This window comes from Brachyhypopomus gauderio, chromosome 13, assembly GCF_052324685.1.
Source record: "Brachyhypopomus gauderio isolate BG-103 chromosome 13, BGAUD_0.2, whole genome shotgun sequence".
NCBI classification, from domain to species: Eukaryota; Metazoa; Chordata; class Actinopteri; order Gymnotiformes; family Hypopomidae; genus Brachyhypopomus; species Brachyhypopomus gauderio.
The window spans coordinates 12844630-12857287 of NC_135223.1; the positions used below are offsets into that span (position 1 = coordinate 12844630).

Consider the following 12658-nt stretch of genomic DNA (forward strand, 5'->3'; position numbering starts at 1 on the left):
CTGTTAACAGATGAACATGAAGATGAATATGTTGATTCAAAGCTCTCTCAAGAAAGCAGGAATATTTACGCTGTGAATCTTATGCACAACAAATCTAAAGTGTGGTTGTGCTTCCACACACATGCACTATGCCCCGCCTCAGCAGCGGGATTCTCCACACACTTCATGAAGCCCTCTGAAGTGCACTGTGGGTGGCGGTATCGTTTGAGTTCTCAACGTTTCATGGTTGCGTTTTAACCCAGTCAAAAATCATCACGGTGTCATGCACTAACTGACGGTGTAATAATAATAATAACAATAAATGGTAATGATGAGAAATGATCAGAACAGTTTTTTACAAAACCATTTTATGAAAGTGTCTTTGTTGAACATAACCAAAAGCAAACAATCCTCTAATTGGACGTTTTAGAAAGGCTGTGGTTTAGAAAGGTTGTGGACCTGTTCACGTTTTCTGCTGAAGATTGGCCTCTAACATGGCGTGATTATGTCATGAATTTATTCACTAAAGTCAAAGTAGCTGCTGATTGGCCAGATACCCGGTCCTATGGAGTCATGGCAGGTCTCAAAATGAAGAGAAGTAACTTATCTAAAGCCATAACCTCTACTATAATACATGGTTGTAAGGTGTACTGCAAAATAGAGCACAGACCTTATGCACCATAACATGGCTTACACCGAAATCTGTGACTGTAGACTGTACATTAACATACAGACAGCCAGTAGCACACAGCACCTATTTTGATTGGCATGTATCATTTATTGTGACTGTACAGTGGGGTCACACATTCTAATAAGTCATCAGAAATGGTGACCTGTGCAGTGCTGGCTCTACAGTCACAGAATCCAGTGGTCACAGATTTCAGGGTAACACTGGGATCGCCAAAGCACTGGACAATGAGTGTCCAAGATGAAAGACAAGGGGACCATCAACGACGGCCAGAAACACTGTGACCCCAGGATAGCAACATGTTGCATGCCACACACAAATGAATGCAGCGGGATGATTTATCCAATGTTCTACGAGATATGTACTTTCGGGCAGTTTTCCATTTATTTTGGCGGGTTTTTGAGCAGTAATTTGGCTGGTACCCACCGAAGCAATCTGGCAACCCCGACTCCGCATCGCTCTCGAGTAACGGAAATGGCACGTGCATACAAATGCTCGGTTTTTGGACACAAGCAGAATGGTTGTTCTTTACATTTTATCCCAGAAAATGAGAACAAATCAAAATGGCTCAGATTTCTTTCTGGGGTTGAAATGACACCAAATACAAGTTTGCAGCAAGCATTTAAATGCGAATTCATTTGAAAACTGGGTCCAATACAGATGCACACTTGCCAGCAGACTAAAGCTTAAAGCAACAGCTTTCCTGACACTTCACCTACTGGAGGCAATGTGGACGGGTGTTTATTTTTAATTAGCAGTCACTGTTACCATTTGACACTTTATTTAATAATGTAGGATGCAATGCAAATGTAACATATGAAGGCTAGCATTTGTTAATTTGATGTAATTTACCTCTTCTACAGATTAATTTTACAACATTGTGAGGTACTGACATTTTGGAAATTGCCTATAGTCATTGACTTGTATCTTTTAAAGCCTTTTAACTAGACATGGTTACTCATCCGAATACAAGATACAGCTACCTAGCAAATGTTGGCTAATAGCTTAAGGGAAACATGATCAATAAGAAATGCACAGATTAGGCCACTTTTAAACGGTCTTAAAATATCAACTGTGGCCTCTAATTTACTCAGAATTAGGTTAAGTTCTGTTTAAACACAACAGTGAGACCTCTAGCTAATAACCTTTCCACTTTCCACAAGGGTTAGATGAGTAAAGTCATGTCGCCGGCTCCATACTGACTAACTGGGTAGTTGCGTTTGACACCGAGTCAGTCAATTTGCTTTGTTCTACGCCCACCACAGAACGGCAGCAAAAGGTTACAAAACATGTCACTAAATGTCATTTCAGGGAGAAAATTGGAGGTACCTGGAATATATAGTGTAACCCTCATTTTTGTCTACTGAATGTGATTCTGCTTTGTGTTCAGAGCCATCCTGGGTCCTGGGTTCTACCGTGATGACGCACAAACATGAAAACGGGCGGAGGGGGGTGTCTGTTAGAAAATGAATATTTATTTATTTACAATTGGGTTATAATATATCTCTTTCTTTAATTAACACAACGTTGACCCACTGTGCAGGCTAAGTAACATTTTGATTTAGTAACATTCTATACACCAAACTGAAATGAATATGTCCCCTACCAAAACAAAACCTGTTAGTTTACACTACAGATGTAGTGTAGAAGAGTAACAATAAGACCAAGGCCTGCACTGTCCAGTCCAACACCATCGCTATCCATGAGCCTGTAATACTGACAGCTGTACTACCTATTGATTATTGATTATTGAACACCGTTTTGTAAAGCAGAAAGCAAATTGACCTAAGAGCTGTACATTGATATTAAGCAATAGATGCATAATAAATATAATGAATTTAAATAACCAATTAAATGGGGAACTAAAAGCAAAATAAAATGTATTGACTTACAATTGTGGTAGAAAACTATATATTTCTAACTATACAATTCTTGATTTAAAAGTGGTAACAGATGTAGCACTCCAAACAGAGGTATGCTGCTGTCTCGGAGCAGCGACCGCAAACGAAACGGTCATGTTTTGGCCTTTATTCGTGACCATGGGCCAGACAGAAACCACTAGACTGAGCACCCAGGAGCAAAGCAACGCTTCAGCAAGTGCGTTCCCAAGGAAGGGGCTAGCGCGTTGAGCTTTAAAACAGCTTTGACCTGGATCCTGTACCTGAGGTGAAATCAGGCGCTCTCTCTCTCTCTCTCTCTCTCTCTCTCTCTCTCTCTCTCTCTCTCTCTCTCTCTCTCTCTCTCTCTCTCACTCTGTGTCTCTCTCTTTCTCTCTCTCTCCTCAGAATGTCTTTTGCTTTCAAATTGAGCAGTTTTAAAGAAATTACGGTAGTTGAGGGAGTGTCATCTGGACAGCCCAAACCGGATTCTTTAGCTTAATATTAGGCTTGCAAACAACGGAAACGGGAGCAAACCAAAACAATGTAGAAGCAGGGCGATACTGTAATACCTCAACCGCAGAAGGGCGGGCGGGTAACATGAAGTGACTAGGCGGTGAATATACTCAAGAACCCAGTATCTTTTTAGCAGTTGGCTAGTTGGCTAGTTCTAGTGTGGAGCGATATCATAAAAATGCATAATCACGTCTTTATTTAGTTCATGTATGTCTGAAAAACAAAGTGCGCAGCAAATGTATGACATGAACATCCCATTTACGAAGAAGGAGCTAAACTAAATATCTAAGCGACATGATGTTCCACACATCTTTAAATGCGTGAAAATATGAATATCTAATTTCAAAGTAAAAGGATCGGGTTGATATTAAATATTTTTAAATTTTTAAATTTGTTTATTTATTTTGCATTTCAGAAAATGTTTTCTTTAAAACCTACAAAGTAATATGACATTCAGTGCACTAAATTGGGTTTAGTTTTGACAGATATTGTGCGCAAATTATCCAGAATTTATTTTCTTCAAAATAATCTAATTAGTTGTTAATTTTAAGACCGGTCATACTCACTTTTGTTTATTATTCTTTTTAATAATGTCAAACTATTTCTTATCCTGTTAGTTGATGGAGTGTTCTGTAGTACTAAAATAATCTATTTGTGCAGCAGTACTCTGAAATGACATTTCTTACCAACTCTTACCGATAACAAAACTGTCAACAATTTTTCCTTACGATGTTATCAGAATAACTGATTAGCTTTTGCTGTGTGTGTGTGTGTGTGTGTGTGTGTGTGTGTGTGTGTGTGTGTGTGTGTGTGTGTGTGTGTGTTTGTGTGTGTTTGTGTGTGTGTGTGTGTGTGTGTGAAAGAGAGAGTGATTATCATCTGCATCCACAATGAATGTCCTGTCTTGTGGCGGCGGTTTGAACCACCAAAGTAAACCCCCTACCCAGAAGGCCGTGCGCAGTAATGGGAGTGCGTTTTGGCGTGTCGTTTCAGCTCACTGTGCTGTTGACTCTCGTTAGTGAGCTGTGTACTGCTGGCCACCTTCTCAAACACAGCAGCCCTCACTGAAGGCAATTACAGCTCTGATAGCACTCCCTCCACAATGCTGCTCCTGGCACTGTGGCCCTGTACCATAAGGCACTAAGAGACTCACTTTGTAAAATGACAGATGACATTGTACCATGCCAGTGATGCTTTGCCCTTTTTTCTAACCATTTATTTATTTATTTGTTTATTTTTAAGTAAACAAAAGGCTTCTGTCAGACTCTATCAGTATCCTGTTGTCATATGAAAGCCTGTTCCTCTGCAACACAGTGGCAGATGTATTTTCTTTGGGAATAATTCTGTACTGAATTAATAATCACCAAATGAGATAAAGCTAACTATATATATCGGGATGCTGCTCCTCAAAACAAATGGTGATTTTTATATGTATAGTGCCAGAGAGCAGCACATTCTATAAATGCATACATACATACAGAAACACTTCTTTTTTTTTTCCCTCTCTATCCCAGGAGGCATGTTTAGAGCAGCATGCAGGTTTAGTTTCTTTTATAAAACTCCATTAGTAAGAGGTTTGATAATTGTTTCTTGCACCTGCTAACATGCTGTGCAGTATGTTCTGGACTTCTAAGACATGAATGACACTGGATGTCATCTGAGTCTCATGTGCATACACTATAACATGCATCACTACAACGCTACTAAGCAGATCAATCATGATGCATGAGCCGCCAGGCATAGTGATGCGTGATCCGACAGGTGTCATGATGCCACATAAATGGTGTGGGCGTTTATCAGATGAATGGAATGGTACACTGTTGTTGTCAGCCATGTTCCCACCAACTGTATATACAGTATATGCTGGATACTGCATACTGTCCTTGTAGTAATATGAAGTACAATATCCAGTATGTGACAAAAGCAAAGCATACTACGGGGTCACGCAAATGTTTAATGTTCCACCTGTTTATCTTCCGACAACAAAGATTAGCGCTTCTGTTGAAGTCCCAAAATATCCGACTGGGGAGATGCCGAAAAGCCTTTCAGAGCAGCTAGTTGTAGCTTTTCGTTTTGACACAAATCAACATTGCTTATATACTGCATACAGTTGTTTTAGTATTGGAAAAATACACAACGACCTTTATTTCCGATCCAGGTGTGTCTAGGTCTTTAGGATTGCTCAAGCACCCCTAAATTGAGTCCCAGTACCCTAACATTAAGAGTAAAAAGTAGTTTTTGTGATGGACACTTGTCTCTAATATGCTGAAAAATGGTATGATCCACTTTTCTTCTCCTACTCCTGCCCTGCTCTGTGAACGTGCGTGTATACACACTGTGGTGTAGTGGAAACAGTAACGCAGACTGTTTCTTTATCGCTCTGCACCAACATATTACAGTACAAACTTTAACAGCAGTCCTCTTTTTGCTGCACTGAACCATCACTATAGTGTTATTGGTAGGTAGAAAAAAATCTGACGTTTTTATCTAGCAAGCTAATGTTGAGCTTTAGCACCCCTAAAGCTCTTATCCTAGGACCCTGCTTCAGAACATGGATCTAAATACTCACAATTATCCTGACAATAGCCTCTGGTAGGAAATTTAGTTAACAGGCTTTAAAGCTATTTTACTAGCCAAATAATGGTTCACAGATTATTATCTAGCTATGGTTAGTGGATTTTCTCATTTTAAAGCAGTGAGTAATACAAGCGAGCAGCTGCTTTGTAGTATATGTATATTTTTATAGAAAAATATGCGCTATCTCTCCACACATTAGCGTCCACCATGGATATTTTTGTGGTGTGGATGTGGTGGCGTTGCATGACAAGATGCTGTACACCATGAAGATAGCTCTGGAATTTTTTCAGATGTAGTGGATGTAGATCCAAATTCGTTCCGAACCGTGGGGTCCATACCGTAGTGTGAACCGAACCATGAAGTTTGTATACACCCCTGGTGTGTAGTGTACATTTGGGACATAGGACAGGTTGTAGGGAATTTTCAAGCAGTGTGGAGGAATGAATGGAGGAAACCCAGGAAGGCTGGTGGCAGGTGAGGGACCGCACGCCCCTGGACACGTGTTCTTGCCCCTACCTGCCCCGAGGGTACTGCGTTTAACCCACAGGCGACCCTGCAGTGCTGTGACAGGGCTGACCATATGCTCTTCCCCCTGTTTACACGGTCATGCTTACATGTGCAAAAACACATCTGATGTCCTGCCAGGTGTGTGGTGGGTGTGTAACAGGTGTGTGTTACTCAGGTGTGTGTGAGCGTTAAATGCTCAGTGCTTCTGCTCTCGTCCCCACAGAGTTTCCCTTCAGACGAGGGCTGGCCCTTTGCCAAGTACCTGGGTGCGTGCGGCCGCACGGTGGCGGTGAACTACGTGGGCGAGGAGCTGTGGAGCTTCTACAACGCTCCGTGGGAGAAGCGCGTGGACCTGGCCAAGCAGCTGATGGACATCGCTGAGCAGCTCACCAACAACGACTTCGACTTCGCCCTCTACCTGCTCGACGTCAGCTTCGACAACTTCGCCGTCGGTCCCCGCGACGGCAAGGTCATCGTCGTGGACGCCGAGAACGTGGTGGTGGCCGACAAGAGGCTTATCAAACAGAGTGAGTGGCTCTTCTGTCTGTTCTGTTCCTGCCTCTCTCCCACTCCACTCCAAGCCCCTCTCCCCGAACCTCCCCTCAACCTCCTCTCTGCCAGCCCTGGGCTACACGGTGGAGAGCAGGGTGAGTTTCTCAAATCGGATTTGGGGCAGGCCAGTGCAACACGAGCTGTTTAGCTCCTCCCACAGAGCTGACAATTCCCAGAGCTGAGGCAGAACCCTCCGCCCTCCTCCCTCCTGTAATCACACTGCTGAGAACTGGCTCTGCATGTCTTGTGTTTTAGTGTTCATGTCGGTGCTAAATGTGGAATAGGTTTAACTATTATAACATTATCGTTTTCTATAATGTGATATTGACGTTACTGAGCCCGTATCAGTGCATGCTCGAGTACGTCCTGTGGGTCGGAACTGAGGATGTGGACTTGGGTGTTGAAGCAGCCTGTGTCGTTGATGTCTGCAGAATGTATTCCCATCTCATAGCAATTTAGAACTGCTGTTTAGCGCTGCCACTATTGATTATATTGGTAATTGAGTAATCTAGCATTTATTTTGAAATTTAATTGAGTGATCATTAAATAAAAAAATAAAACAGATGGATGTATCAGATAACATCACTAAACATCTTTGCAGATGCTTTTATTTTTTGTTGCTGTTTAACGGTTATCCGTCCAATTAGCCAATGAATTTTTCCTGTCATGTTAAACTGTACATTATGTGCATGAGCATATTTTAAACTGTAGTGTGTGTGTGTGTGTGTGTGTGTGTGTGTGTGTGTGTGTGTGTGTGTGTGTGTGTGTGTGTGTGTGTGTGTTGAGAGGAGGGGAGGATGGGGATCAGGAGTGGGTTCTGATTCTGGGGTTCTGGTCTGGGCTGCGGTTCCCCCCTGCTGCTCTGGGTCGATCCTCCTCCAGCAGGGCTCCCAAGCCTCCTGTCCAATCCCACTTCCCTCATATTTACTGTGCGCTTCATACATTAAAGAAGATCTCCATCGCCCCTGTGGGAGATTTAAACATGTACTTCTTCTGCCAGCCCTTTGATGGTGGAACACTGTGGATGATCTACAGTAGATATATTTTGTGTGTGTGTGTGTGTGTGTGTGTGTGTGTGTGTGTGTGTGTGTGTGTGTGTGTGTGTGTGTGTGTGTGTGTGTGTGTGTGTGTGTGTGTGTGTGTGTGTGTGGTGATGGGGTTTCGACATAGTTGTGTACTGGGAGAGTCCTTAAGCCATCTTTTTTGCCTAGATCTCTGTGTGTGTCTGTGTGTCTGTGTCTTTGCATTTGCAGAGTTGTCAAATCGATGTGCCCATTCTGCAGTGACAGGACTTACTGCCACTTAGTCTATCAGATTTGACTCTGGGGAGGATTTGTTCTGCAGCAAAACTGCATGACACCACGGAAAGTTTATTTCTATTTTTTTATTCATAGGAAAAACTCTCTGATGCAATCACTGACTAATGAGCTGTTTTCCAAGTAAGAAAGATGAACCCCTCTAGTGGAGAGAGTGTGTGAGTGTGTGTGAGAGAGAGAATTCCTTATTGTGCTGTATGACATTTTTGAGGCATAGAATAATTTGGTTTTGGACATCAAATGTATCTCGCAGTCTGAAACGTGACCTGTCACTTAGGGAAACCTGTGTGTGTGTGTGTGTGTGTGTGTGTGTGTGTGTGTGTGTGTGTAAGTTACTCCATTTGAGTTTCTCATGAAGGGTGGCTTGTCATACTGCCAGAAGGCTCACAGAAGCAGGTCTGTAACTCCCAAAAAGACATGCTCACAAGGTCACCCCCATCTACAAGGTTAGACTGAGGTCTGGGGCAGGATGTTAGGGTAAGGAGGCCAAAGAGACCAGATCAGGAGCCTAACTAGTGACGTCAAAGACCAAGATCAGCAGAGGAGCTAGGAGGCCAAGTCCAGAATTAGATGAGAGCAAAGTTCAAGACGAAGAATCTGAATTTACAATCCATCTACAGTGTTAGCAGGACGTACATCACTAAGCCAATTTCTCCATATTTTGTGTTTTTTAATTTTTTACAACAAATAAGGACTTAAACACTAAAACAGAAGCACACCTTCACTGGCTCTCCGAACTAGCCATGAATTCTGCTGGACAGACTTTAAGCCTCCTGCAGCTTCAGGTCCAACATCCTAATTATGCCCTTCGGCAGCTCCTGCGGTTTATTGTCCAGGAACTAGCTACGCGGTGCTGCGGACTCGCCGGCCTCGGGAGGAAATACGTGGCCCGAGTGTTTAAAACGGAGTCCAGACTGAGTTTATATTCACCCAAGTGCATGACAAGGCAGAGATAATTAATATGTGTCTCGTGTACAAAACCAGTAATGAATTTAGCATTGTAGGACTGCCTGCTTGGCCATCCACTGTCTCTGTGCATGTTAAATATGAACACGCACCCTCTCCCTTGATAGGAGCTCCCCCAGACAGTGCTGGGCTGATATGGTCGCCCCTCACCCACCTCAGGCCCACATACTGAGCAGATTAGGGAGGGAGGGGGAGCTAAGGACACCAGAATGGGGGATGTCTGGAATATTGGCTTGTGATTGTGTCTGACACTGGAGCTAGTTTGAATTGGAAATCAGGACATTTGGATTGCAAAATGCCAAGGTATTTTTTTTTTGGGGGGGGGGGGTGGTGGTAGGATTAAGGAACGTTGACGTACTTTAAATCAAGAAAACTTGGGTATTTTTGCCTCTGTTCTAATCATTATTCTTGAGAATAATGTGCTCATACACACACGCACGCAAACATGAACTCGAAGTGTTCGCTCCAGGTGGTGGGCGTGAGATTAATGAACCAGATTTATGTATGAGTGGTGGGGGGTGGACCTGATTGAAAGGGGGGGGGGGGGGGTGTCACAAAAACAGGATTGGCTGTCCTGTTCTGCTCATTTTGTCTCTCACCTCTTCGGGTAGGACCATTTCCATAGCAGGAGCAAGCAGATTGGCTGACATTAGCATGGGGTGGGGCATGTGTGATTGAGATGTTGGAAGGGGAGGGAGGAGTCTGGGTAGCTGAATATGGTCTGTGGCCCCTTGAGCTTTCCACTGGCATTGATTTGCCAGATAATGCAACCTGATGGGATTCTCATCCCTGGAAATGTTGTTTATTACCCCTATTGTTCAGGCACTTAAAAAAACAAAAAAAAAAAAACAAAAAAAGCAAGCATGAAAGATCTGTGCTGTTGGAGGAGAGAGTGAGAGGGGGGAGTTGGGGACAATTTAGTGGATTTATTAATGGAGAAACAAGCTCATAATTGCCTGTGTTCTGCATCTAAATCAAACCACACTCCCCGCGGGCTGCACTCAGACTGAACAAATCCTTCCATGATGCGACAAATATTGCTCAAATGGCCTAAAATGAATGTTCCGTCATTGTGAAAGACACTATTGTGAAATCTGAAATGAGGAAATCACGTACTGTTGTGAAGTGTTTCCCGTGCCAAGGAGCAGCGTTTGGGGCAAGTCGGCGGACGTTTGACAACTCTCTCTCTGTTTCACTCCCTCGCCTCACAGATAAGCCGGAGAACTACGACATCTGGTACGAGAGCAAGTTTGAAGAGTGCGACAAGGAGGCGTGTCTCTCCTTCTCCAAAGACATGCTGTGCACGAGAGTCACTGTGGACCACAACTACTACGCCGTCTGCCAGAACCTGCTGTCTCGTTACGCCTCGTGGAGGGGCAGCCGCGGGGGTCTGCTGCACGACCCGCCCGCCCACATCGCCAAGGGCGGGCAGCTGGAGGCCATGCTGGAGGAGTGCGCCAATCCCAAAAAGCGCCACGGACGCTTCGCCGCTGCCAAAGAGCTGCGCGAGTACCTCACCCAGCTCAGTGGCGCCACCTCCAGGTAATGACCGGCCCCGCCCACGACCGCCCCACAGCCTGGAGCGCCTCTGCCCGGCCCCCTGACGTCGGCTACCTTGCCCCGCCCCCCAGTGCACCTCCAACGCCCCCAAGCACTGGGTGACTGACAGTGGCCGACGCCCCTTTCGACATGGTGGGGAAACTGTGTCTGGGGCCCATGTAATGTCACAGCCTGCTGGTGTGTAGTCTTGAGTGACCGTTTTGGAGGCAGGGCCTATCCTACTGATGGGGACCACTGTGGTGGTGGAGAGCTGAGGCTACTTCCTGCTGGAACATCTCAGTGCAGGAAGGCCAGAAGGGTGCGCTCCTCTCACTCTCTCTCTCCTTCTCCTCTAGCTCCACCGTTCACCATACAGGATCCTCAAGTTTGTGTATGGAGACTTGTTCATGCTAGTGTCACAAACGTGACCCATCACAGAGTGTGTGTTCAATGTTTAAGGATTATTTAAGCTTTGCCCTCTATTGGGGGTGGCAGCAGCTATTTTACTATGGGTAGCATCCCGCGTCCTTTTCTTCCAGATGTTGGCTGGCAAGACCTGAGCACGCTCAGTACGGCAGCTGGGAGGATTGGCACACAGCAACTCAGGAGGGACCCACCTTCATCCCTCTCCGCCTCAAACTCGTCTTGGGTCATTGGATCACATGACTTCCAGTGACCTAATGTGGGGTGATCAGCGTTGGTCTTAGAACATGGTGAGGAGGGTTTAGAATGTACAGAACAAAAAGGAATCGGGGCAGAGCAGGAAGTATATGAACTACAGCAGTTTTTGGTGTTTCTCCCTCGTGCATATACCAAAGAGCCTGGCTACATGTTGCTCTATTGGCAAACCCAACAAAGGCTGAAGTTAATCCAAATTATGCATGCCCACTGGTGCAGAGGAGAATGCTGGTCTCTAATTGGCCATTAGGAATAAATAATGTCGTTATTCCAGTGCCAGGCCATTATTGGCGGGACCATGCCACACATTCTAAACAGGAGTATTTCCCAAGTTTGAAATCCAATTTTAATTTCTGTTATGAAATTCAAGTAATCTAATGTCCCTGACTTTTAACATCAGCTAACTTTGAGCTATCAATCTGTCATTTTCCCTTCCATTTTTAAATGAATTGGTGGACCAGTAAATTAGACCAGTATGCTAATATGTGGGGGGTGTAACTCTGTGTATGTGTGGGTGTGGCTGATAAAGTAGGCGTGCCCTGATGCAAAGCATCACTAAACATTCATCCCTGGAGGCGGGATGGGCATATGAAATGTATTCAGAGATCATTTTAGCTTTGCACGGGTCAAATTAAAGGAAGGAGCATTGATGTTTCTCACATTAACTAGAAGATAGCAGACTCTGTTCTTACCCTAATTGATACCTGACTGTAACTCCCCTCATATGTTTATTATGGAGACCAAGATGACATTGTACCTAGATCAGGTCCCCAGTTAGTGCTGGAATTGGGTTGAACAGGCTGGTGGGCCTCCAGTAGCAGGAGTGTATAGCCTTGTTCTGTGCAGTTAAGCCCTGATGTCACGACACGGTAAAGCAATAAGTGTTGTTCATCTGTCCTCATTCTGAATCAGCCAGACCAGCCATGCGAGGCATCTCTGCTCCACCCAGGACTGGTCTGCACCTCCACAGGAGGGGGGCGTGAGAGGGATTTGTAAGTGCGTAAATAACTGTCTGCTTTTGTACTGTAATTAATTATTTTTCATTGAGTATTATATCAGCAGTGTCTGATCTTACTGTGCCTTTCATTCAAAAGTTGTACTCACAACTTTTCAGTGGGTTTAAATATGAAATAAATGAATATATATCTATACTCATGCCACGACTCTTGCATCTTCATTACTGCCTTCAGTTCTCTGAATTATGGCCTTTGGTTGATTTACTAAAGGATCTGCTGCTGGTCATTAGCATAGAGCCACTGCTGCAGCACGAGCTGTGATCTTCATTATACTCCCCAGCCCAAAACTGTGGCCCTGTTGTGTCACTCATCTTTCTGGAAGGAGAGTGGCACAGTTTTACTCCACTTTGTCACAGTCTGAGCGAGATCGTCTGCTGCTCTCGGGGCTGGACTGTCTCCGTCCTCTACTGCTCTGGACAAGTACGTGTTGCTGGCTGAACTGGTTAT

At 44.4% G+C, this 12658-nt stretch overlaps 1 protein-coding gene across 1 annotated transcript in view; it reads left to right on the top strand.

Annotated features, from left to right (window-relative positions):
* Positions 1 to 12350, top strand: part of dipk2ab (divergent protein kinase domain 2Ab) — a 30879-nt gene extending 18529 nt beyond the window's left edge. The window contains exons 3-5 of the mRNA XM_076971034.1: positions 6368 to 6671; positions 10190 to 10520; positions 11057 to 12350. Of these exons, the coding sequence (XP_076827149.1) occupies positions 6368 to 6671; positions 10190 to 10520; positions 11057 to 11183 (762 nt within the window). The 3' untranslated portion in view covers positions 11184 to 12350. The remainder of the gene's footprint in view (positions 1 to 6367; positions 6672 to 10189; positions 10521 to 11056) is intronic.
* The last annotated feature ends 308 nt before the right edge of the window (positions 12351 to 12658 follow it).